Source organism: Equus asinus, chromosome 13 (genome assembly GCF_041296235.1).
Source record: "Equus asinus isolate D_3611 breed Donkey chromosome 13, EquAss-T2T_v2, whole genome shotgun sequence".
Taxonomy (NCBI): domain Eukaryota; kingdom Metazoa; phylum Chordata; class Mammalia; order Perissodactyla; family Equidae; genus Equus; species Equus asinus.
Genome location: NC_091802.1, coordinates 49983811 through 50008982, shown reverse-complemented (window position 1 = coordinate 50008982; position 25172 = coordinate 49983811). Strand labels below are relative to the sequence as shown.

The window sequence follows — 25172 nt, the reverse complement described above, 5'->3', positions numbered from 1 at the left end:
AGGGGCACGTATTGCCTGAACATCAGGGTCCCTCCCCTACCGGGAGCTCCCCGCGGGCTAGGCAGCCATGCACCTGTGCGCACGTCGCCTTCCGCCCGGCAGGGAGGATGCGCGCGCGCCCGGGGCCGGGGATGCTGACTCAGCCTGGCGGCTCACATCCCTTCAACGCGGATGCTGTTTGTGTTGCTGCTGCTGCTCTTACAGCAAAGAGTGAAAAGCAGGGCACCCATAGCAGCCGGGCCGCTAGCTCCCTCGGGCCCATTTCGGCAGTCCCTCCCCCGCCAAAGGGGAACTTGGGGGGAGCACGAGTTGACGAAATTGGGGGAAGTGAGCGCTGGAGGAGGAACTGGGGTCCGCGGCGCCGCGCGCGCAGCTCACACCCAAACTGGAAGGAACCTGTTCTGCTCGCGGGGAGCGCCGCCGGGGAACAGCCCCAGCGCGCCCCCCAAGGCAAATCCCCAAATCCTCAGGGCGCGGGCGAGACTTGGCGGTGGGCGCGTCGGGGAGCTGAGGGAAGGGAAGCGGCCTGGGGACCCGCGCGCGCGCGCCCGGCTAGGGGTCCTAGCAGAGAGGGTGCAGGCGCCCCCGAACACGCCCGCGCTCCCACTGGCAGTGCGGCAGAGCGCCGGGGTCTGGTCGCGCCAGGGGTGCAGAGCCGCGCCTGGGTCGGGGAGACGGGGGTGGCGTGCCAAGGACCCCGGCGGCGTGAGCGGGGGCGGCTCCGAGCCGGACTGCGACGCCGTTACCTTCCGTGACCCCCAGCCCGGGACCTGAGCGGGCGCGCGCCGGGCGCGGCCCCGGTCCACGTGGGCCGGCGCGCGCGCGCCAGGCCGGCCCCTTCCTTGGCGGCGCTCAGCGCTCGCAGCACATGGTCGGCGGCGGCGCGCCCCCGAGGCCGGCGGAGACCGGCTGCAGCCGGTATAGGATAAGAGATAGGCAGCGACGCGGGGCCGGGGCGCGGGCAGCCGCACGCACGGCCCGGGCGCAGGCGGCCGGGGTGGGGGGCGGGGGGAGGGAGTGGCTGGGGTGTCCGAGGAGCGGGAGTGGGTGGGGGGCCGGCGCCGGGGCCGGGCGCCCGGTGCTCACCCGCCGGAGCCAACTTGGGATAGGCTAGGGCCCGCGCCCTAAGGGGTTAAACCTTTCTCATGTTACCGAGCGGCTTATAAGGAGGGGGAGGCCAAGCCTCCGCCTTATTGGGAGCCTTTTGGGGTTTATTCTCTTCCCTTCTAACTTGGTGAGTTGGTTTTATTATTTTACATGTTTAAAAGTTTGATTGTGGGGGGTGGGCTTTTTCTTTTTTTAATCTGTGTGGGGAGCTTTTTTTTTGGCGGGGAGGTTGGGGAGTCGGAGGAGACCACTAAACATCTTAACATTTTGGAAAGGTTATTCCGCAAAATATTTTTTCTGACAGTTGGGAATGCTCAAGGGCCACTGGGATGACGCGCTCTCGCCGGTGTGGACAGCTGAGAGTTGAATGTCCGTGGCCCTCTTAGAGTTGGGGTCCGGAAAATACCTAAAGGCAGACTTGGCCCTTGAGTGTCCCCGCCCCGGGTTAGGGGCTCCAGGCCGTCGGGCGAGTCGGGGGCGCCGCGCTCGGCCCCTGCGTGGATTTTCCGCATGAAGTTGCCTGCGCGTCACGAGAGCGAAATGTCAGAGGTACCTTCCCCAGGCTCGCGCGCGCATCAGGGCGGCCACGGAGGGACAGCGGGGATCCCTGTGTCCCCCAGCCCACGCACACCCCCGGGGCGGCCACCGTGGGGGAGGCAGGGGTTTCCCTGCAGAGCGCAGGTCCTGCACCTTGACCGTCAGAGCTGTCAGCTGCGGACGGCTGATCCCGCTCAACTTCCCAGGAGCCGTCAACCGCAGGAAAGCGCCCGTGTAGCCGAGCAGTTCTGTAGCGAGGGAGGATGATTTTGCAGAAGAAATGGGTTATTTCCTTCTGGATTTTTTCCTTTTTTAAAAAAACTAAACCCCCAGCGTCCGCCAGCAGACAGGTGATAGAAGTTTTAGGTGGCACGTAAAATGTCACCAAACACGGGGGGGCGTCAGTCTTAGAGAAAGCTCCTCGGAGCCAACCGGGGAAGAGCAGTTACAATTTGTCAACCTGGAAGCTGGTTTTGTTTGCACAGTTAGACACTCCATGCCAGCTCTTTCTCGAAGGAGATGGTTTCTACCCCGGGAATGAGATTTCTCAGTAATCTTAGTGTTTTGCAAATCATAGTAAGATGAGTGTCTTGTTTGCAAAAAAATACCAAGTGCTTATGCTGAAATCTCTAAATGGTGCACCTCCTGAGGCCCCAAGCATCATTACGTGGCATTTTTGGGGTCAAGAATACATCCTGCCTGGTGGATATGGGAATACCTCTTCTCATAATTAAGGGAAGGGTGGCCAAGATAGAGAGTTACACTATGTAAATAAACAATGCAGCCAAGTGGAAAGCTCCTTCTCTCTTAATGAGTGCCACTAACCCTGAGTTTTCCTCCTGTGGTTTCCAAAAGAGGACTTTCCTCAGTGGAACTCCCAAGGAGGACACAAATTAGGGGCTCAGGTTTTGACGTCATGATCTTGGAAAATGGGGGAATCGGTTGTACTCAATGATTCAAAGCTGCTGAAGCAGCCCTCCAAGTTAGGTTTGGGATTTTTTTTTTTTAAATAGAGAATTCAAATGAACTTCACCTAAATACAGACTGGTTTTGACAACGGGGGCCCGGAAACAACTTGTGGAAAGCTGTTCTCCAGGCTATGCCTTTAAGAAGAATGGACATTGGCAGTGCGTTTTCCAAGGCTTTGCTCACATCGGCAGCCATCACCGTTTCCATCCAAAGCCTGCATTTTGAATTTGCTCTGAACTGACCCTGGAGTAACACCTCGATGGTCTATAATAATCCAAATTTGCATTCTTCATGCCCCTGAGGCAAAGCTTTTCTCCACAAATCAAATCACAGTGAAATTCCCAGGTATAGCAGATTTCCAAGCCTGGGCAGATTACTCATTTATTGAAGGTTAAAACAACCAGATGCTCACAGGGAATACTCCAAACTCCCCAGCATACTTTGTCATTATACTTCCTTTGGAAGAACCTGAGGGTGAAGGCAAGAGGACCGCCAGGGACCCCCGTTCAGAATCATAGAATTTTACAGTTGGAAGAGACCCTCAAGGCCACAGTGTTTAACCCTTGCTTTTACAGATGATGAAATTTAGGGATTAAGTGATTTCCCCAAGATTGTACAGGCAGTTAATGGTAAACAGAAATTCAACAGGTAATGCCCGAGGGCCTCAAGGAGACAAACCCACAAGCCTAGTGTCAAAGGACTCCACCAGCATGGAGAAAGCTCACAGGGTAACCCAGAGCAAGGCAGAGGCAACGGCTGTCACGGAATCAGAGAGTCACAGGGCAGGAAGAGATCTGAGATCATCTGAGTCTAGTTCAACGCCCTGTTTGCCTGTTGGTGACACAATCAAGGAGCAGAGTGCTTTGCCCAAGGCCAAAGGGTCGCTCAACTTGCCTCACCAGTTAGATCCCACACAGTAAACGAACATATCTTCCCATCAGATAAATGCCATAAAACCAAAGCAGGCATTCTGGGATTCATAGAGGCTTCTAAGTAACAGTTCAGAATTCAGGCCTTAGTTTCCTGCTTTGTCTGTGGAGGCTGAGAGTTTGTTAAGCCAGGCGGCCTGCTGAGTGAATGGAAGAAAGGAAAGGACAGGGTCCAGGAAAGCATTTCTTCTGCATCTGGGGACTTCCTCAGTTGATGGCTGGGTTTTGTACAGATAGAGCAGTGTGGTGCTTCAGGAGCAGCCCGGGCCTCATACTTGGTTTAGTAAACTTTTATTGAGCACATACTGTGTGCCAAAACGCTGCCAGGCACTGGGTCTGAGAAGAGCGGCTGACTGCCCCGGAGGGGCCTGCCCTGTAGGATCTTAATGCAAAATGCAGAAGTTATCATCGGGAGGGTTTAGAAACCAGGTTATTCTATTCTTATTCTATATTGTGGTCTTATCTTCAAAGCTAAATAGAATAGGACAGAAGATGCGTCAGGATGAGAAAGGCATAAACTTTGGAGTCGGAGTGGCTTCTGAGGTGTCATCTTTCCTGTATGATGTTCCCAGTAATCATAATAAGAAAGCTTCTGGCCTCCAAAAACCTGAGAAGGCAGGTGAAAGTTATATTTGGATCTTAGCTTCCAGAGAGCGGCACAGATGTAAGGCAAAGTTTAAAAAAAACAAACAAAAGATTTGAACACCCAGAGGTGGCTCAGAAAATAAAGTAGAGCAACCAAAAATCTGCCATCTTCTAACCAGCTGTCTTTGCGAGAACCATCCAGCTTTTGCACTTTCCTCGGAGCTCCCAGGTTTCCTTGGGCGGCCAGGTTTGGCCTGAGGGATCATGATTAATAGGACTCAGTGCTAAATACGAAAGTGTCAGCTGTTAAAGTTGGATGGAGCCTTCAAGATTCTCGAGTCCAACCTCCTCATTTGACTAATGAGGAGCTCAGGCCCAGAGAGGTGCAGTGACTTCCTCAAGGTCACACAGTTAAATGGGGAAACAGCTCACAGACCTCTTTACATATGGAGGTCAAGAGTGTTTTTATCCTTGAAGGAAACCGTCTCCTCACTATATATAAAACACTCCCCTCCCTGGCCTTTTAGATGCTGTCCTGTAGGCTGATACAGCAGGGCCCTGGGAGGCAGGAGGTTTGATTCTGGACCGTTTTGGTCACGTCCCTTTACCTCTCTGGGGCTCAGTTTCGCCGTTTTGGAAAATGAGTAGCATTTTACAGTGAGATGGACGGAGTGAGCTCCAGATCCCCTTTCAGCTTTAACATTCTGTGATTCTGACTCCACTCCGGGGGTGCCGGTTGATGCTAATGCTGCTCATTCTGCACATCCACACCACTGATCCTAACGGGCAAAGAGAGAGTCAGATGGGTGCCCATCACCAGAACAGAAAGGCTGGCCTGACCCAGAGCCTTCTGAGCACGGGGAGGTCATTCCATCTTCATACAAGAGCAGCAGTCTAGTCCCGCTCATCTCAACGCAGTCCAGCTAAAGATGCTGTCTCTTGACCCTGCAGTGATTGTAGGCTAGAGAAAGACTCAGATTGTCTCTTTGGGGCTTTATCAATTTTATCCCAATATGTTTTCATTCAGATGGGTCCTGAGCCCTCTATTAAGACTCTAAGACCTTAGGGGCACCCTTCTGGGTTAGAACCATTGCCAACATGGCCTCGGACTTAGTAGCCACTTGGTCCTGAATGCTTGTCAGAAATGTGCCAAATCCTGGAGGGATGTGGCTGAATGGTTTTAAAATAGGATGCATTTCAGTCTTAAGGTTCCTTCTCATTAACAAAGATTTAAGTCCATTGAGGCAGAAACTATCTCTGTCTTTTTGCTGTAGTATCATCCCAGTACCTAGCATAGGGCCTGGCTCCTAGTAGGCACATTGTTGAAAACATAAATAAAAGCTGTGTGCAAGGTACTGGGGGGTGGGGTGAGGCGGGGATACAGGCCTCAGATTTTGTTTTCCATGAGCTTATAATTTAATTGAGCAAATATAATAAATGCATAAAAGTAAACAATACCCCCTTATTAAATGGCACCTGTCACATGAAGAGAGGCCCTTTGGTGGAGTCAGTGGAGGAGGCATTATGGAGGAAGGAGGATTTGATGGACCGAGGCCTTACAGGTGCCAGCTGTGGGTAGAGGGTGGGGAGCCATCCAGCCGGGAGAAAGGGCACGGCCACAGGCAAGGTGGTTAGAGACTGGAGGCCAAAGAGGAGTCCATTTTGGCCACGGCAGGTGACTCAGGTCTTAGAACAGGAAGGAATAAGGCTACAAAGATAAGTTGGGGTCCACTTATGAAGGACACTGAAAGTCAGGCTAATCAGTGGACTTTATCCTTCAGAAAGAGGAAAGAGAAAAATGTCCTGACAATGCAGCATTTCAACAAGATTATCCTACTGGACCCCTGGAGCCAGTTAAGAGGCTACTAAAGGAGTTGTGGGCTTCCTAAGGAACAATGCCAACTAATGGCCTGGGAGGGGGACGAAATGGAAGAGGTGAAGGCCAAGGACCTGAGCTGTGGGCTCACCACCTCCACTTCCCCTCCCTCCTTCCTACACCCCCTCCCTAGGTAGAAACACGATTCTAAAGCCAACATCGGGAAGGTTTTTGTGTTTTTTTGGTCTTCTAAATCTTAAGCTTACTGTTGTTGCTCATCTGGGGAGCGAATTTTGAAAGTCCAATGAAGGAGGGGTGTTGTGAAAACCTCATTTGCTGGAGGGCTCCGGGCTCCCATCTTCAATCAATTGCTTTCCATGGTGGGGAACACCAAGGACACCCTGCTCTCTAGCTGCTCAGCCCACATCTTGAGCTATGTAACTGTCCTTCCCACCTTTTCCCTTTGCCTCTCAGGAATGACACAGACCCACAGAGGCCTTTGCTGCAGAGAGCATAAGCTTCTTACAGCATCTTATGCCCTATTTTACTCAACCATATATTTAACAGTAATAGGGTAAAAAGTGAGTATATAGTCCTTTCAAAATACTAGGGTATTGTGGGAATGGTGCTATCAACAGGATGAACAATATTAATTTAGGTCAGATTTGCTGCTTTTTAAGATTTTTAGAGTAAATTCAAATTATTAGATCCTAATACCAGAAACTGGCAAGTCTACTGGATAGATGAGGTTGTGTCCTGTTATTTTTCAATTCCCCTCCATTATCAATAAAACCTGCCTTAGTCCTTGAACATGACAACTTATGGCTGGAAAAAGGATACACACACATCCTGAAAATTCACCCGTATGCAACTGTATGATTGTAGGGAATTCTTAAACTCAAGGTGAGTTGCCATTAAGAGCTCTGAGACCATGGGCTCATTTAATATTATAGATACTAATTTTTAGTTGGGCTAAAAACACATACACATCACTGTTTCAATGTGTATGTAATTGCAGAGGCTTTGAAAATGACAGTGTTGACGTGCGGGAGCCCAACGCTGAAGACTTAGGTTAAACTCCCCTCCCTCCAGGCATTAAATATAGTGTTTCCTCTTCATTAATGGCGACACTGCACAGGTCTGCTTGTTCCAATGTTTGCTGCAGTTTGAACAAAAAAGCATAGTGAGGTCGGGGTAACTTGGTTACATTCACTGGCTGCCCAGCCCCCACAAGTCGGTAGTGCCTTATTTGAACGCTGTATTCTAGAGTACTTGTTGTGTGCACAGAAATTCAATTGCTGATAACACCCAGTGGTGATCAACTTTGAGGAACTTATTCATGCTAAACAAACTCCCAGAAGACAAGCCCCACATTTTGATTTATAGTCACATTCTGTCCACCTAGGCCCATTCACATGGGACACTAGATCATAATCAGAATGCTGTTGAGTGGGAAGTGCGATCAAGGAGAGGTACCTGAATGACATGAATAGTCAGGGGCCTCGGGCAGAGGGAGTCATAAGCACTTATCTCGTGGAAGGTGCTAGATGTACTGTCAACGTTTGCCTCTTTGCCTCCTTTTTTCTAGGCTTCATTTCTGATCAACATTCCTTACGGTCAGTTCGATCTTCCTTTACCTACCTTGTCTTCAAGTTCAAGGGCAGCATCAGTACTTGGTCTGATGGCCATTCTGTGGCCTTCAAATTGCCTCTACATATTCTGTTCTGATTCCTTATGTTTGTCTGTTTTTCCCATTTAATTGTCACAGCTGGGAAGGTTTACTTCCAGATTCTTTGGGGGCTCCATATACAACACAAAGATTTTTTTATATATACATTATTTTCCAAAGATTTTCTACTAACTGCACATGATTTAAATATTCGTCAACCTAAGAGATGTGGTAAGTAGTTCTTATCTGTTCTGTTTGCTAAAGAGTATTAGAATCATCAACCTTCATGCTATTGCTGGTCTGAATTCTTTTTTAACTTTTTATTTCAGATTAAGAATGACCCAAAGGGAATCACAGCTTTGTTCCAGAGCCAGTGTTTATACTCAAGTGCCTGATGGAGGATGGGGCTGGGTAGTGGCTGTTTCTTTTTTCTTCGTGGAAGTCTTCACTTATGGAATCATCAAGTCATTTGGGGTCTTCTTTAATGACCTCATGAACAGTTTTGATGAATCTAACAGCAGGATCTCATGGATAGTATCAATATGTGTGTTTGTCTTAACGTTTACAGGTTAGTCCATCTTTCAGCTTAAACACTCTATGAGCAAATGTGTCTTTTAATTTGCCTAACTACATGTGTGTGATGTATTTCCTTATATGGCCTGTTGGCCCTTTCTGGCCTAAATTAAATAATATCGTTTGCCAGGAGGTTGGGGATGGCAAGAGACAGGAAGCGCTGAAGGAAAAGGCCTATTTGCCAACCTTGACTGCCTTCAATTTAACACATGAGTATGTAAATTAAGAGCATTAGACACTCTTAGGATCCTGTAGATTACTTTGAGGACAGCAGTAAACCCCAGTTCTATGGGAATGTAGTCCTTTTCTAAAGAAGCAACATCAAAAGTACTTGCCGTACTAGGCCTGGTCTCATAAAAACATGCTGAGGGAACCGGTTGGAAACATGAAATGTGGCTCCATGAAGAAGAAAGATGGGGTGTGTAAAAGGTAGAGCGTAAAATTACAAATATTGTCCAGAGGGGACACTCAGAGTCCTAAACACTGGCTTCCTGGAGGATTTCACTGGTTGTCAGTGTGCAGTACTCCCAAATCCAACAGCATCAAATAAAATGGGGTTTTAGTAGAATTTTTAACATACTGATTTTCACTTGGTCCCCTAGTCCTAATTTGACATGCCTATGAGGTCTCAGGATGGTTCATCTGTCTGTTAGGGGTCACACCAAGGGTTTTCTGGAAGAACAAGTCTTTTGAACCCACCTCAGAAAGTTAACCAGGCTGACCTTAAACTTCCCTAACTTTACCCTAATATACTGTCATGGAACTCTCTCTGAGGTCTTCTAAGCCCTTCTTTACATGTAGTTAGTTTTCAGCCATATAATGTCTTGCAGAGGCAGTCCAGGGTTCTTTCCTATTGAGTAAAGTAGGAATTTCTCTTATTAGGCTGAATACTGTCTCCTACAAGTTTCATGGGAGAACTCCTAGTTCCAGTTTAATGGACACTTAATTTTTTAATTGTGGGATGTTTACTTTCTCAGAAAGATCATTTAAATGAATTAGAACCAAAATTTTACATTTGGTAATCTAAATAAAAAGAAAATCCCGAAGCTTACCTTTTAGCTCTTTTATAACCAAAGATAATACAGTCGACAAAAAATTTCCAGTTAATACTATTATACCAGAAGATAATCCTTCTAAATGCTATTATTCTAGAAATTAATGCTTTGAGCCAACATGCTCCCTGAAAACGATGATAGTGGTTTCATTATGAGCTATATTCAATATGGTCACGTGCCACATAACGACATTTCGGCCAGTGACAGACCACATTTAAGACGGTGGTCCCATAAGATTATACCATATAGCCTAGGTGTGTAGTGGGCTATACTCTCTAAGTTTGTTTAAGTGCACACTCTGATGTTCACACAATGACGACATCGCCTAACCACACATTTCTCAGAACATATCCCCATCCTTAAGCAATGTGTGACTGTATTAGTTTACATTCAGCTAACATAATAGATATGTGTGGACTAACCGCAACAAAAGTTAGCCCTTTTTTCTTCAACCCCTTCTATCCAGCATGTTCTTGTTGCTCCTCCTGCATCCCCTCTCAGTGGTTCCCTTATCTCAGTATCAATGTTAGCCTAAGTAACATATACCTAGGAAACTAATTTGCAAGAGTTAAATGTCTTAAGGGTTATAAAGCATAGATGCCACACAAATTCTAATTCGTCAGCCACTTTGAATTGTCTATCCCATAGGTATCCTTCTGGTGTACACAACTGAGAAGTCACTGTACTTTCAGATCATTTTCAGAAAAGTCAAATGAAACTGAGCTAGAATTTGACCCTAATTAGAACTTTTTAAAAAAGACTATAAAGCAGTGTGTATAGAGGGGGAAAAAAGATTCCAGCAATCATAGGAAAACCCATTTTTATTACAGAATTAACATAAATTAAATGCTTACCTAATTTTCTAGGTGCTCATGGTGACTCAAAATCCTTCATCTAAAAATATAGATAGAAGTTTTATACTGTTACTCTGGCTGTCTCTTTAAGGAGCCCAAAGGATATATTGTCCAATTTGAACAAAAACTAAAATAACTCTCGAGCTGACTTAAGCAACCATGGCATACAGTGTATTCTGTATTTTACATCGTCTCTCTACGTTCAGGACTTAGAAGAAGGAATCTTAGCAAAGCTGACGCTTACGCCTCTGAGAATTAAAATATCACTGTATATTCTTTACCGCAGCTCCCCTCTCCACCGTCCTGAGCGCCCGTTTCGGACACCGCCTGGTGGTGATGGCGGGAGGGCTGCTTGTGAGCACGGGAATGGTGGCGGCCTCCTTTGCTCAGCAGGTCTACCACATGTACATTGCGCTGGGTCTCATCTCTGGTAAGTGTGCTGCAGAACAAGGAAGGAGGGGCTCCGACCCAACGTGTCTTTCTTTCTCTCTTTCTCTTCTTTCTTTAAAATCAGTGGGGTCCCAGATCAGCGGTTTTGAAGTGGGCTGAATGGACTCCAAGGGATATGGGAACCTGCTCTCAAGAGCTTTTGCTTGATTTTTTTTTTTTAATATTTACCAATGAGAAAGGTAACTTTTCTTTTGCAATCGTTTGCCGCCAAAAGATATCATTTTCACAACGTGAGCTCTGAATTGCTTTAGCCGGTATTTCTCCACTCGGGGTCTGAGGACCCTAAGCTGTAGGGGGCGTTGCAGGGTACTGCATTTATTCTTGGGAGTCTGAAAAAACTTTTGCCCCTTAAAAGGAGTCCGTATCCTACTCACAGATTATATATATTTATATTATATATATTTAGTTAAGCTTTGCACACTTTTAAATTTTTCATATATTTCAGCACATATCAAAACTCATTTATTTTCAAATTAAAGTCTTATATAAAAACTATATTCAGTACCAGTTCTGTCCGTTGTGAATTATATACATTTTTTTTATGTCGCTCGTTCTTGGTAAGGATTTACAAAGGATCTGTATGTAGCTGAGAGAAGAGCAAATTATTTAGAATCAGCTCCACCTTTTTTCAAATTTTATTTTTTTATTAACACGGCCATCTTTCTTGAAAGACAAGACCGTCCGGAAGTCTAGCCCTTACCCCTCCCAGCTGGGACCTCAGCTCTCTACCCTGGGGTGGCGGAGCACCGGATATGGGCAGCTTCTCCTTTCCGGGCCCCTCCTGCCCTTCGGTCACTGTCTGTAAGTCACACCTCCCCAGGACTAGCGCAGGGAAGAGGGTGGAGCGGGAAGGGAGATCAAGAAGTTACATACTTATAGGACTGCCCGGTAAAATACATAACGTAACATTTACCATTTTAACCGTTTTTAAGTGTATAGTTCCGTGGCATTAAGTATGTTCACGTTGTTGTACAACCATCACCACCACCTACCTCCAGAACTTTTATATCCTCCCAAACTGAAACTTCGCACCCGGTAAACACTAACTCCCCATTCCCCCTCCTCCTGCCCCTGGCAGCTACTGTTCTACCGTCTGTCTATGAATTTGACTGCACTAGGGACCTCACCAAGTGGGGTCGTACAGTATTTGTCCTTTAGTGCCTGGCTTATTTCACTTAGCCTAAGGTCTTCACGTTTTATCCAGGTTGTAGCATGTCGTAGAATTTTAACGTCCTTTTTAAGGCTAAATAATGTTCCATTGTATGTATATACCATGTTTTTTGGGTTTTTAAAAATTATTTTACTGATGTTATATTGGCTTATAACTATAAATTTCAGGTGGACATTATTACATATCAGTTTCTGTATAGACTGCATCGTGTTACCACCAATAGTCTAGTTTTTTTTTTTTTTTTAAGATTGGCACCTGAGCTAACAACTCTTGCCAATCTTTTTTTTTTCCTGCTTTATTCCCCAAACCCCCATACATAGTTGTATATCTTAGTTGTAGATTCTTCTAGTTGTGGCATGTGAGATGCCACCTCAACGTGTCCTGCCGAGCGGTGCCATGTCCACGCCCAGGATCCGAACCCTGGGCCGCCACAGCGGAGCGCATGAACTTAACCACTCAGCCACGGAGCCGGCCCCACCAATAGTCTAGTTTTTATCCGTCACCATACATATGTGTTCCTTTACTCCTTTCTCCTGCCCTCCACTCCCTCCCTGTCTGGTAACCACCAAACTATTCTCCTTATCCATATGTTTGTTTATCTTCCACATATGAGTGAAATCATACGGTGTTTGTCTTTCTCTCTCTGGCTTATTTTGCTTAACATAATACCCTCAGGGTCCATCCATGTTGTTCCAAATGGGACGATTTTGTCTTTTTTATGGCTGAGTAGTATTCCGTTGTGTGTGTAGGTAGCACATCTTTATCCATTCATCCATTGGTGGGTACTTGGGTTGCTTCCATGTCTTGGCTATTGTGAATAATGCTGCAGTGAACATAGACGTGCATACATTTCTTTGAATTGTTGATTTCATGTTCTAATGTTCTTTGGATAAACACCCAGTAGTGGGATAGCTGGGTCATATGGTATGTCTGTTAATTTTTTGAGAAATCTCCATACTGGTTTCCAGAGTGGCTGTACCAGTTTGCATTCCCACCAGCAGTGTATGAGGGTTCCCTTTTCTCCACATCCTCTCCAACATTTATTTCTTGTCTTGTTAATTATAGCCATTCTGACAAATAAGTTTTTTTTAATGCAGAAAAGTAGAGAGAAAAAAAACCGAAAAAAGTTTCTATATTCCTAGCATCCCAAAACAACTGTTGCAGCTTATCCAGACTTCTAATGAAACCCATCTTTCTTTGCTACTGCACCTCTTTCCAGAACGAATTACTGAGCTTCCAGAACTTACGATTTAAAAAATGAACACAGACATCCCAGATCTTTGAATGCATCCTTCGGGCATCAGTCAGGATGTGGTTCTCACTGTTCTTTTTGACCTTCCTTCACAGGTTTGGGATACTGCTTTAGTTTTCTCCCAACTGTCACCATCCTTTCCCAGTACTTTGACAAAAGACGCTCCGTGGTCACGGCCGTTGCTTCGACGGGAGAATGTTTTGCCATGTTTGGCTTCGCACCAGGTAGGTGGACCACAATGGTCCCAAATGAATGTGGAAGAGGGGAAGCCGCTCAGCTGTTCTTGCTGCACTGACTTGTGCCAGCATGGGCTCCTGGGTGACTGCAGCTGTATGCATAATAAAAGGTTATTTGCCTTCTTGGCTCCAGCACATTTTTAGGATCTATCCTCCCTAACCCCCGTTTGAGGAATTCAAACACTTTAATACTAGTGCAGGTTTACAAAAATAGGGAGACACATGGTACATATTCAATGGGAGGGCTTGAAACATCCATTCCAGGGTAAATAATTTATTGATTTGGCGTTGTTCATGCTATTATTTCTCTCCTTTGTTAAAAGAGCCATTAATATGTGAATTACTCTACAAGGAGTAGACCGTTCACCTTGGAGACCCAGATTCATTTCCGCGCTGCCGTTTCCTGATGAATGTGTCAGTGGATGGCACTTGTTCAAAGGAGATACGTGTAGAAGTATTTTGGGGTGACATGTCATAACGTCTGAAGCTTTTCAGATAGTTTAGAAAAAGGAATGTATGTGTGTGTATAAGCAGACAGAGAAAAATGTTAATTGTCGAATTGAGGTGAAGGGCGGGTAGGCACATCAGTGTCACTCTTTCCACTTTTCTATGGGTTTGGAATTTTTCAAAATAAGATGTTGAGGGGAGAACTGCGTTATCCTATTGCTTGTGAACGCCCTGAGGGTAGAGACTGTGTCTTAGTCAGCTTCTTTCTCCAGCACTGGGCATATCTCTGGCACCCGGTAGGCACTTAAGAAATGTTAAATGGAGTAAAGAAAATTAGCCCACTTATTGCCAGATCAGCGTAAAGCACCTTGAAATACCAAACCTAGAACATTTTGCAATTCTAGGTTTTCCATAAGAATGGGGGGAACAAAAGGTATGAGCCAAAGGTATGCTGCAGAAGTAGGTGGGGCCCCCCAGGAATGCAGGGCTATCTCACTAAGCATGTCTTCTGGGCAACCAGGTAACCACCTGCTCTCACACCTGTCAGCTCCTGAAGATGAGAATACAGAGAAATGAAATGCTAATAAACATCCTTTATGCTTTCTGGGACGATTAAGAAGATGCTTTAGGATCTTGTGGGGCCTGCATTATCCTATTGCGCTATGGAACTGTATGCTCCCTTTGGCTATACCCCTAGCCTCACATTCTGTGCCCAGCCTGCCCCTCTAGCTGCCTCTGGTCAGCAGCCTAGGACCCAACTTGCTGGCAGGAAGGAGGAGGAGTCCAGTAGTTAAGGACATTCTATAAAATAGAAACCACAGAACTGTATCATTTAATTCTGGGTGAATTATATGTTTTATTTATTTATTTATTTAAAAAAAATTCTTTTGAGGAAGATTAGCCCTGAGCTAACATCCACCACCAATCCTCCTCTTTTTGCTGAGGAAGATTAGCACTGAGCTAAGGTCCATGCCCATCCTCCTCTATTTTACATGTGGGACACCTGCCACAGCATGGCTTGATAAGTGGTGTGTAGGTCCACACCCAGGATCCAAACCCATGCACTCTGGGCTGCTGAGGGGAACGTGCGAACTTAACTTCTGTACCACCGGGCCAGCCCCCATACAAGCTTTTAGATTCTTAGTTTATGTTTTACTTAATCTATTACTACTAAGGACTGAATGAATGGATATATAATGATCTAGCTCAAAGGTTGGAAATTCTCTTTTTAAAAGGCCAGATGGTGGGGCTGGCCCAGTGGTGGAGTGGTTGAGTTTGCACGCTCCACTTCGGTGGCCCAGGGTTCACAGGTTTGGATCCCGGGCGCAGACCTACACACCTCATCAAGACATGCTATGGCATCATGCCACATATAAAATAGAGGAAGATTGGCACAGATGTTAGCTAAGGAACAATCTTCCTCAAGCAAAAAGAGGAGGATTGGCAACAGATATTAGCTCAGGGCCAATCTTCTTCAAGCAAAAGAGGAAGATTGGCAACAGATGTTAGCTCAGGGCCAATCTTCCTCACCAAAAAAAAAAAAAAAAAAGGGAGGAGGAGCCAGATAGTAAATATTTTAGGCTTCATGGACTAGAAAGTATCTGTCAGAACTACTCAACTCTGCAGTTACAAAAGCAGCCGTAGACCACGTAAACAAATGAACATGGCAGCATTTCAGTCAAGCTTTGTTATCACAAACGGGCAGTGGATTAGATTTGGCCTGTAGCCTGCTGTTTGCCAAACCTTGATGTAGGTCACACACCTGTTTCACTTCTTGTGCCTCTGCCTGGCAAAATGACCCCTCTAAAGCTCTTTCGGAGACCTGACCCTGAATATTTTTGCTTATGTATAATAATCGTCATGCACATTTTCTCCTTCTTGATTCGTAAGAGCACCAAAATCTACAATAACAGATAGTACAGGTTGACTGCCTTCACACTGCTGAGTAAATTTTTACAAAAATCATTACAAAATCTGAATCCTTATGTCTTCTCAATATTTTCTCCTGGGTCTTGAGTCCATTACTGACCTTCAATTTTATTTCTTCTTTGCTCCCGCCTATCTAAGCAATCACAGCTCTGAAGGAGAACATTGGCTGGAGATTCAGTCTCCTCTTCGTGGGCCTACTACAGTTAAACATCGTCGTCTGCGGGGCGCTGCTAAGACCAATTATTATCAGAGGACCAGACTCACTGAAAATAACCGCCCACGAAAATCGGAAAGAAGTGCAATATATGCTTGAAAATGAGAAAACACGCACCTCAATAGATTCCATTGACTCAGGAGTAGAGCTAACTACCTCACCTAAAAATGTGCCTAGTCACGCTGCCATGGAGCTGGAGCCAAAGGCTGACATGCAGCAGATCTTGATGAAAACCGGCTCCAAGCAAAGCGAGAAGAAAACCCCATTACTGGACTTCTCCGTCTTGAAGGAGAGAAGTTTCATTTGTTATGCATTATTTGGTCTCTTTGCAACACTGGGATTCTTTGCACCTTCCTTGTACATCATCCCCTTGGGCATTAGTCTGGGCATTGACCAGGACCGAGCTGCTTTTTTATTATCTACAATGGCAATTGCTGAAGTTTTTGGAAGAATTGGAGCTGGTTTTGTCCTGAACAGAGAGCCCATTCGTAAAATCTACCTTGAGCTCATCTGCGTCGTCTTATTGACTGTGTCTCTGTTTGCCTTTACTTTTGCTACTGGGTTCTGGGGTCTGATGTCCTGTAGCATATTTTTTGGTTTCATGGTTGGAACGGTTGGAGGGACCCACATTCCGCTGCTCGCTGAAGATGACGTCGTCGGCATCGAGAAGATGTCTTCTGCAGCCGGAGTGTACGTCTTCATTCAGAGCATAGCAGGACTGGCCGGCCCACCCCTTGCAGGTAATTGAAACACACGAAAGACAAACCCTTGTCTACTGTCCCCTTACTGATAGTGCTAGCTTCCTGTTCGAGTCTAATTTTTAAAATCTACTGATTCTTATACTTCCATAGAATGACAGAGCTGGCAGGATTAGAGATTCCCTGAGCCAGCTCTCTTGATTTAAATATGAGGAAATTGAAGCCCAAAGAATATAAGCCAGGTCAGGATTAGAACCTGTGTCTGTGGTCCAGCCTATCCTAGGCTTTTCCCACCACTTGCCTTGTAAATCCTAGAGGACTCGCACGGACTTTTAACCTCATTACCCTCTGACTTTTGGAGCAACAGAACTAAGGGACTTCTGTCCGTCATCTTCCCTTTTTAGGAAGGGAGTTAGGGCACTGAGCACAGGGCAGCCCTCTGCACATCCTTAACTGACTACTACAGAAAATTTCCCGGTAGGAAGGACACGGGTACGTTTCATATCTCAGACCTGGAATAGGTCCTGGAAGTTAGGTGAGCAGAAATCTTACCCCACGTGAAAACACACCTCAAGTTCGTGAACTCAAGTGAAAACAATAGCGCTCTTTCCTCTCTCAAGAATATTACCTTTTCAGAGAAGCATGCAGCTAACCATCCTGTGATTTAAATTCTCTATTAGGACAGGTTAGCCCATGAAGAACATGTTAGCGACATACCTTTCTCAGGTGCTAAGTACGTTGCATGTTCATCTGATTTATTTCTCCTCCCCCGTCTAGAAAAGATTCCTACCTTCCACACTCTTTTTTCTTTAGATAAACAAGATAAAAGAAAGCAGGCAGAGATGCTGAGAAGCTTCTGAATTGGAGGGGCGCATGGGGGAGAGAGGGTTTGTGTCCATGGTGCTAACAGATGTGAATGCCCTCCCCAGGTCTGCTGGTGGACCAGAGTAAGATATACAGCAGAGCCTTCTACTCCTGCGCAGCTGGGATGTTCCTGGCCGCCGTGTGCCTCGCACTGGTGAGACCCTGTAAAAAGGGACTGTGCCCGCGTCATCAAGGAGGGAGAGCAAAGGCAGAGAGTCGTCATGGGAAGGTTTTACAAGACATACCCGAAGACTTTCTCGAAATGGACCTTGGGAAAAATGAGCATAAAGTTCACATGAAAATGGAGCCAGTATGACCCACTTTCGTGTAACATCAGCCATCGCGTTGGCTGGGGAGGGGGGTGGGGGGGACACAGGGAGGCAGAGGAGCTGACGACTCTACCCACTTTCAAAACTACATTTTAAAGGGAATGTACACGGAACACCACTACCAACATCCTTTTTTCCTTTCTTTTAAGTTTTCCTTTTTGCTTGTTTTTTAAGCCAAAACAAAATCAACCAAACACTCTTCCATACATAAATCTGGCTGTATTCGGTGGCAGCACGGAGATACAGAGAAGGACTCTTTGGTTCACATTCCAATTTTAAAAAATGACATGAATTGGCAAAGTGGTTTTAACCGCTCTCACATGTGATAAATGACTATCTTATGAAACAACATGGTGCCCAGGTCATTGAAATGAAATTGGCCATTCAAAACAAAAATCTTAAATCATTTAAAAAATGTCTCATTTTCAGAAATATGAACAAATTGTTTAAAACCCTCTGAAAAATACTGAGGTTTCCATGAACAAATCATGGCCTCCCAATTTTCCAAATATCCCATGGAAATGAAGCGCAGTTGAAGAACAAACATTTGACTAATAAATAGAAATTTTAACAATATATGTAACTTGAACTTCATAAATGTGAAGATTGTCACTTCTTTTTATGGCCAGTCCTTACCAGAAGTATTTCAATATAGAGTATACAGAACGGCACTCAAAAATGTGTTTCCTGTTGCTGTTAATTATTCAGAAATATGTGATTGTCGTGTCTTTAATTTAAACCACTATTTATTATTAAGTTATTCTAGGATGATTAAAGTACTCAAAAGAAATAAAATCTGAGACATAAGCAGCATTTTTACCTCCTTTCTGCAATCGTTTAAATGCCTCAAAGAATATTTCTTATCTTGTAAAGTTACTCTTATAAAAGGCCAAGTTGTAATGATTGTCCAATTTGATTAAACGCAAAATGTATGCTATTTAAAGGGGAAAAAATGAGTAGCAAATCGCCTTAGCTTTTTAAAATAATTTGTTTTATCACCTAAGAATACTTGAGGATCTTCTTTGATCAGAGTTACATTTCATTGAATTGTTGAAGCATTTCTGATTCTTTTTTTTAAGAAAACATCTAATTGTTGAAGCATTTCTGTATTTCACTTGGGGTAGCAGAGACATTTATTTTACCGTCATGAGTTTCAAGTTGCAATTTACATCTTATATCATCCTTGATTGCTCTAAGTTGCCAGAGTTATCAGGTAACTGGTGGTTGCTGGTTTTTTTTGGAGTTACGCTACACGTATAGTATTTCTCATTTAGCATTTTCTGTAAAGAGGGCAAGTGGAGGATAACAGGTGGGCTCCTGACTCATCCGTCCTGAGTCTCACGCCACAGGTGATGGTCAATGCTTGCTGCTCCATCTTTATTCATCTTTACTGTTAATTTATGACAACTCAGGGGGAAAAAATATAACAAGCCTAGTTTGGTTACAGGTACACACAAGCTTGAATATTTCTCTGCACTGAAATGAAAGTGGCATAGTTCATCCCCACCTGCTACATTTGTATAGCATTTTATCAGCCATAGAAATAGGACAATCTGTAAAACTTTGGGGGGTGGGGAGTAAATGACAAAGTGTCTGTCAGACACACCTACCGCAAGTGGATGTAGCAAACCTCTGTCACTGCCTGAGAAGGACTTTGAGCTGGTGGCAGTTTTGCAGACTTTTGTGACTTCAGCACTTTACATTTTTTACTATGAATGTTCAATACAATTTAATATTTATAACTAATTTCTGAGAAACCTGCTCTATGTTCATTCTGTTAACTGCATGAAAAAAATGTATGCCAATTTCAGTATGTCAGTAATTGCAGTTTTAAATGTTTGGAAGAAAATTAAAACGGGATTGCCGATTTGTTCTTTTATGTATTAGTGACATTCTGGTACTTCTAGATTTGCAATAAATGTATGGCTTTTTTATTTACAGAGACTAATTAGTTTTTTATTGACCCGTCAGCATTCATCGTTTGATCCAATTAAAGTTATAAAAACTCAAGGAAGATTCATTTTGAATAAATAACTTTTTTTAACTTTTCTGCAAAATCTTTTAACTTTACTAGAAGACACATAAACATTTCCAAGAAGTATTTGTTGAATTATTTGTTAAATGAAAAATACATGAATGAAATGACATCATGGTGGCCACAAAGTAATAGCTAAACTTATCAATCTATATTCAGAATACTCCTGAGAACTATTCTAATCTCTAAGTAAACAGCACAGACTCTCCACGCCAGGAGCTGCCAAACTTTTTCTGTGAAGGTCCAGGTAGAAAATATTTAAGGCTCTGCGGGCTCTCTCATGACTATTCAACTCATTCATCATAGCACAAAAGCAGCCATAGACAATATGTAAATGAATGAGATGGCTGTTTCAATAAAAGGCTATGGATACTGAAATTTGAATTTCATAACATTTTCACACACCATGAAATATTATTGATTTTTTTCCAACCAATATGTAAAAACCATTATTAGCTCACAGGCTGTAAAGTGAGATAGGCAGCGGACTGGATTTGGCCTGTGGACTGCATTTTCTGACCCCTGCTCCTTGCATCTGTGACCATGGGGTGCAGAGGTACCCCCAGGGGCACAGCTCTGTAAATTAACAGTCCTGATGACAGGAAAGGGCCGCTGAGGTCAAAGTGGTCCTTAGATCACAGGTGCCAAAGAGGAAGGAGCGGCAGCTGATAGCATGTTAATTATAAAGTTTCATTTCCTGTGATTAGGGAGACTCACCTTAACCTTGCTGACTTTATATTTCAGTAGAAATGTAGGCTGTTTCCCTCCCAAAAAATAAAATTATTCCAATTGTAAAAATGAGTTCAGCTCATGTGCTCTTTTAAGACAAAGGCATCATAACCTGATACAATGTTTCCAAACCGCTTACCAAAGTTAGCAATTTTATACTCCAATAATGTGTAAGGTAGCTTTTGTACACTTATTTGCCTTTCTTTTAGCTTAATACCTGGGATAAGATAGAAAATGGATTCTAAGTCAGGATGCCCTGGCCCAGCTATCCATTCAAGTCACCTAGAGGTATTTATTACATTTAGATTTCCATACACCTCAAATATTCTAAATCAGAAGTCATCATGAACCCTTATTTTAAAAAGCTCCTAGATATGGGGCTCACTAATAGGAATCTAGAGTTTAAAAGCCATTGCCTTTAAAATTTTAAATGGTTATGAGCATTACTTAAAACGACCAATTTAAAGATAATTCAGACATGCTATTTGCTAAAAGGTCTACTGTAAATATACATTGCACTGAGAAAAGAGAAGCCGTCCTTGTCTTCAGATTTGTCTTTAACATAGATGTTAATGTAAGTGAGGAGTACCATTCCAACAGGTGAGCCAGCCACCGTGGTATAACTAAGGAAACTAGCTCCCTCTGGTGTTCGATTTCTGTAATGACTCCTCGAGGATGTAGAACAAGAAAAGCGGCAAGTTCAGGATTCTGCAACTTGGCTTTTCACGTAAGAAGAATTCTCACCTCCAAATCAAAATCACTTCCGTGACTATGAATTTCCTAGAGGGTAAATTGGACACAAAAACTGATATCCCAGACACTTTATCTATAAATGTTTTTTAAATATAGCTCACCAAAGATTATGGAAAGAAAACACAAATTCTGGCCAGGTATTTATTTTATTTATATATCTTTCCAGCAACTCAAGAAAAGAACAAGGATGCTAACTCTCCCAGCAACTTACTCCCCTGGAATTCAAGCAAAGCTTTAAGTACCTTCTCTACACTGATGATTCCCATTCTAAATCCCCACTTTGCCACTCAGCTCCAGGCTTATATACGCCTGTGTGACAGCCGTGGGTACCAACTTGGCACATCCACGTCCTCATTCCACATGTTCCATTAACACATCCTCAGCAGAAGCCTTGATCCTCCTCCCCACACCTGCTTCTCCACAAATCCTATTGGCTCTACTTTCTAAAGATATCCAGAACTGGACTCCTTTTGCCAACTCTACCAGCACCCCTGATCCACGCAAGTATCATCTTAGCTGGATTACAGCAACATAACGATCTTCTAGCTGGTTTACCCGCTTCCCCCTCTCATTACACACCCTCCCCACCTCACCCTCGCCTTAATTTCCCATAGAGAAGTCTTCAATAATCCTTTCAAAGCACAAGTCAGACATGATCGCATTTAAAACCTAAAATCCTTAATACTGGGCTCTTCGTGAACTGCCTGATACCATTACTGCCCCTTATGCCAGCTACTCCAGCTGCCTTATTCTTCTTATTATTGTTCCTTGAAAACACAAGCCTCAGGCCTTAGCATCTGTGGTGCCCTTTGCCTGGTACTCCCTTCCCTGAGATGTGTACATGACGTGACCCTTCAATTTGGTCCCCTCCGAAGTCACTCTCCTGAGGAGGCATTCCTGACTCCTCTACCCTAAACAGTGCTTGTTTCTCTTCCTTTACTCTGATCTGAAGTTATAAAAGTATGTGTTTACTCATTTATTATCTGTCTCTTCCACCTGTACATTAGGGTAGCAGTTTTTGGTTCACTGCTATAATCCCAAGGCTTGGAGCAGGGCCTGACACACAGTAGGTGGCGCTCCAAAAATATTGTTGAATAAATGAATGATTGAGTTATTTTACATAGACTTTTTTTTTAATTACACAAGAGAAAAAATTGGTATCTATTTACTATCACAGCTCAAGAGAATCTGGTGCTGCAACGAAGCAGCCGGACAGACAGAGGACAATGAAAGCCCTGTGATCGAAACCAGTAGGCCCAGCATCTGAGTGGGTCTCCAATGCCGAGGGGCAGTGTTGTATACAGGCAGGTCAGCTGTAAGGAAGAAAACATGGACCCCTCAGCAGAGACTAAACAAACAGTGGGAAGAAATTACCGTGAGGGTGGGTATGCCAATAGAGGGCCGGGAGTTGTAACCTACTGCTGGAGCAGATTTTGTTTTAACTTAACCTGTTTTGCAGTAGACATTTTTTTCATGATGCTTTTTTCACTGCCTCAACTGGCAGCAAGCTCTTTTCTGGGTAAGGAATGTCTCTTTTTTTGGTCCTAAGGCAAAGTACACAGACTATGATTTCTCTGATTTTGAGCAACCTCAGATGGCCCCACTTGAATACAAAAGAAGTTGAAAGAAATATATAATAATTGGAATAATTATCGGAATATTTAATAATAATATTAATATTAATTTAAATTATTAATATTAATAAACATTAAAATGGAATAGTTTCCCTTTTGGGGAGGGAAACAGCCTACATTTATACTGAAATATTATTGTCTGCCATATAATATATAATATATAAGAAATAATCTTATAACCCCTTCTCTAAACAATCTGAGAAAAATTGGTTACGTTTCTGGCCTGCAGTACTTGACTTCTTAGGCTATCACGCAGCACAGTGAAAACAAAGCACGACTCAAATTAGCAAGACTTGGGATGGGGGCCCACTTTTGCCTTTAGTTTACTCACAAGATTACTTAGCTACTGCAGGCTTGTTTCTGCATCTCTGAAATGGGCTAAGCAACATCCACATTATTAACACTATTACAATTCTGCTTTCCAAAAATAAAAACACATTCATAGGAGATACCAGGCCCTCGGCAATGGGAGGGGAAGGTAAAACAGCAATCTGCCACAGAAAACAAGAGCAAGATCCCAAACCCCCGATTCCGAATGCAGAGGCCCTTACAGCGTCCCATCCTTTCAGTCTGGATGTCAGCACTCACTGTACCCCTAGAGAAGCGCACGACCCTTTCCTTAAAAATATCTTTCTCTCCTCTTAACTCAGTTGCATGGGTGCGTTCCCATGTCTTCTAGAAATTGGCTCTAACCTAGAGCTGCGCTGTCCAATAGGATAGGCATGAGCCACGTGGAGCGCTGAGCGCCTGAAATGCGGCCAGTGGGTACTGAGATGCGCCGTCAGTGTAAAATACACACTGGAATTTGGAGACTTGGTACAAAAAAAGTATGTAAAATATCTCAATAACATTTATATTGATCACATGTTGAAATGATAACATTTTGGATGTACTGGATTAAATAAAACATGATTCAAATTAATGTCACCTGCTTGTTTTTGCACTTGCCAATGTGCCTACTGGAAAAATTCAAATTGCATATGTGGCTCGTATTACATTTCTATTGGAGGGGGCGGCTCTAGATTATCTATCAGAACGGAGGAAGTGACTAAGATTCAAACTCGAAAAGAAAGCACTTATTACATGCTCCGCTCGAGGGCTGGTTCCACTCGCCGCTCCGCTGCACCGCCATGCTGGTTTCCGCGGCCCTGCCTCGGCGCCCACGTGAGCGCAGCCGCGTGGGCGCGGCCGGGTGCTCCCTCGCGGTCCTGCGGTCCCCAGGCCCGGGGGGCGGGGGGCGAGCTGGCGACCCGCGCTTTGGGCGCGCGGGGGAAGTCCCGGGCGGAAGCAGGTGACCCGCGGGGCCCCGGCTCGCAGCTGCTGGGTCGCGGCGTCCGCCCCGCCCGGCGCAGCCGGGGACAGCGACGCCGCTTCCTGCGGGGGCAGGGCCGCCGGCGCTGCGGCAGCCGCCTGCCTGGGCTGCAGCCTGCTTGCTCCCGAGAGGAGCAGCCCGGCCGCCCGGCCCTAGAGGCTTCGAAATGCCTAAGTAGTCCTATCAGGGGGATTTGTGCTTTGGAGAGGGAGCTGGGCAAGAAGCCGCGGATGATCCTAGCCACCTGTTTCTGCTTCACCCGCCCCATCGAAAGTCTTTGCAGACTGAAACGTTAACACTTAATCCTTCCCTTGGCCGGAGAGATGCTGTGCAATTCCGCAGGAGCCAGCGTGAACAGCTTTACAAATTCACTTATTTCTAGAATAGTGTTCAGGCAGGAAGACTATTCTCTTTATTCTTAAATGCCTTGTTCGTTTATTCAGCATTTGCAGAGCAAGACCTGCATGCATTTGTTTGTTACTGAGTGAAAATCATAAACTTTAAAACTACAAAGATTTACCTATAGTACATAAAATTTAGTGCAGTAAACGAATTATATTTTTAAATTTAGCCCTAAGAAATTGTCCAGAAGTAAACAACAATGCAATCCATAGTTAGACACAACACTTAAGTGATGATTACTGAGGAAAGGCCATGACAGAAACTTAAGTGTCCAACTTTTAACAAGAGAGAATGATGGTTCTTTAATAGATCTTTTTCCTGGTCTCACAGTGGAGAAGGTACAAATGTTACATCTTGTCAGAATAACTATAATCCCCAATTTACACACCTCGCCAAATCTGAGTTCTTTTAGGTTTGTAACTAACACTGACCTACCGGACTAAAGCTGCACTTACCTTGTAGGAAAACGAAAGAAACTGAAGAGAACGGACTACAATTCAAAACACATTGTTTAAGGAGGAAATGAAACCCGTAACGGAATCCATAAGGCCCATGCTCCATTGGGTTCTCTTTTCAGTGTTAGAATGACTAGGTGTTAGCTCTCCAATTAGTTTTAGTGACAA

The 25172-nt window shown here is 44.4% G+C and overlaps 2 protein-coding genes across 5 annotated transcripts in view; one reads left to right on the top strand and one right to left on the bottom strand.

Moving 5' to 3' along the window:
- ARSG (arylsulfatase G) overlaps positions 1 to 24213 on the bottom strand; it is a 109361-nt gene extending 85148 nt beyond the window's left edge. Inside the window, exon 1 of one of the 2 annotated variants that reach the window (XM_044745612.2) lies at positions 23919 to 24213. The gene's annotated coding sequence lies outside the window, so the exon portion shown is untranslated. The remainder of the gene's footprint in view (positions 1 to 23918) is intronic. The other variant, XM_070483483.1, reaches the window with a different exon arrangement.
- Positions 1092 to 19626, top strand: SLC16A6 (solute carrier family 16 member 6). 3 transcript variants are annotated; one of them, XM_014847665.3, is made up of 6 exons: positions 1092 to 1234; positions 7942 to 8180; positions 10381 to 10524; positions 13063 to 13191; positions 15718 to 16533; positions 17421 to 19626. In XM_014847665.3, exons 2-6 carry the CDS (start codon positions 7949 to 7951, stop codon positions 17669 to 17671), a joined length of 1572 nt encoding a protein of 523 aa, XP_014703151.2. In that variant the 5' UTR covers positions 1092 to 1234; positions 7942 to 7948; the 3' UTR covers positions 17672 to 19626. The 3 variants fall into 3 exon arrangements, with proteins under 3 accessions (XP_014703151.2, XP_070339589.1, XP_070339588.1); XM_070483488.1 differs by lacking the exon at positions 1092 to 1234 and adding an exon at positions 1635 to 1656; XM_070483487.1 differs by lacking the exon at positions 1092 to 1234 and adding an exon at positions 7706 to 7843.
- Positions 24214 to 25172: the final 959 nt, after the last annotated feature.

Bases quoted from the DNA above. Each gene is read 5' to 3' on its own strand.
- SLC16A6 (XM_014847665.3), top strand. From the start codon at position 7,949: ATGACCCAAAGGGAATCACAGCTTTGTTCCAGAGCCAGTGTTTATACT. The intron at 10,525-13,062 runs GTAAGTGTGCTG...CTTCCTTCACAG, and splicing joins TGCGCTGGGTCTCATCTCTG to GTTTGGGATACTGCTTTAGT. The intron at 13,192-15,717 runs GTAGGTGGACCA...CGCCTATCTAAG, and splicing joins CATGTTTGGCTTCGCACCAG to CAATCACAGCTCTGAAGGAG.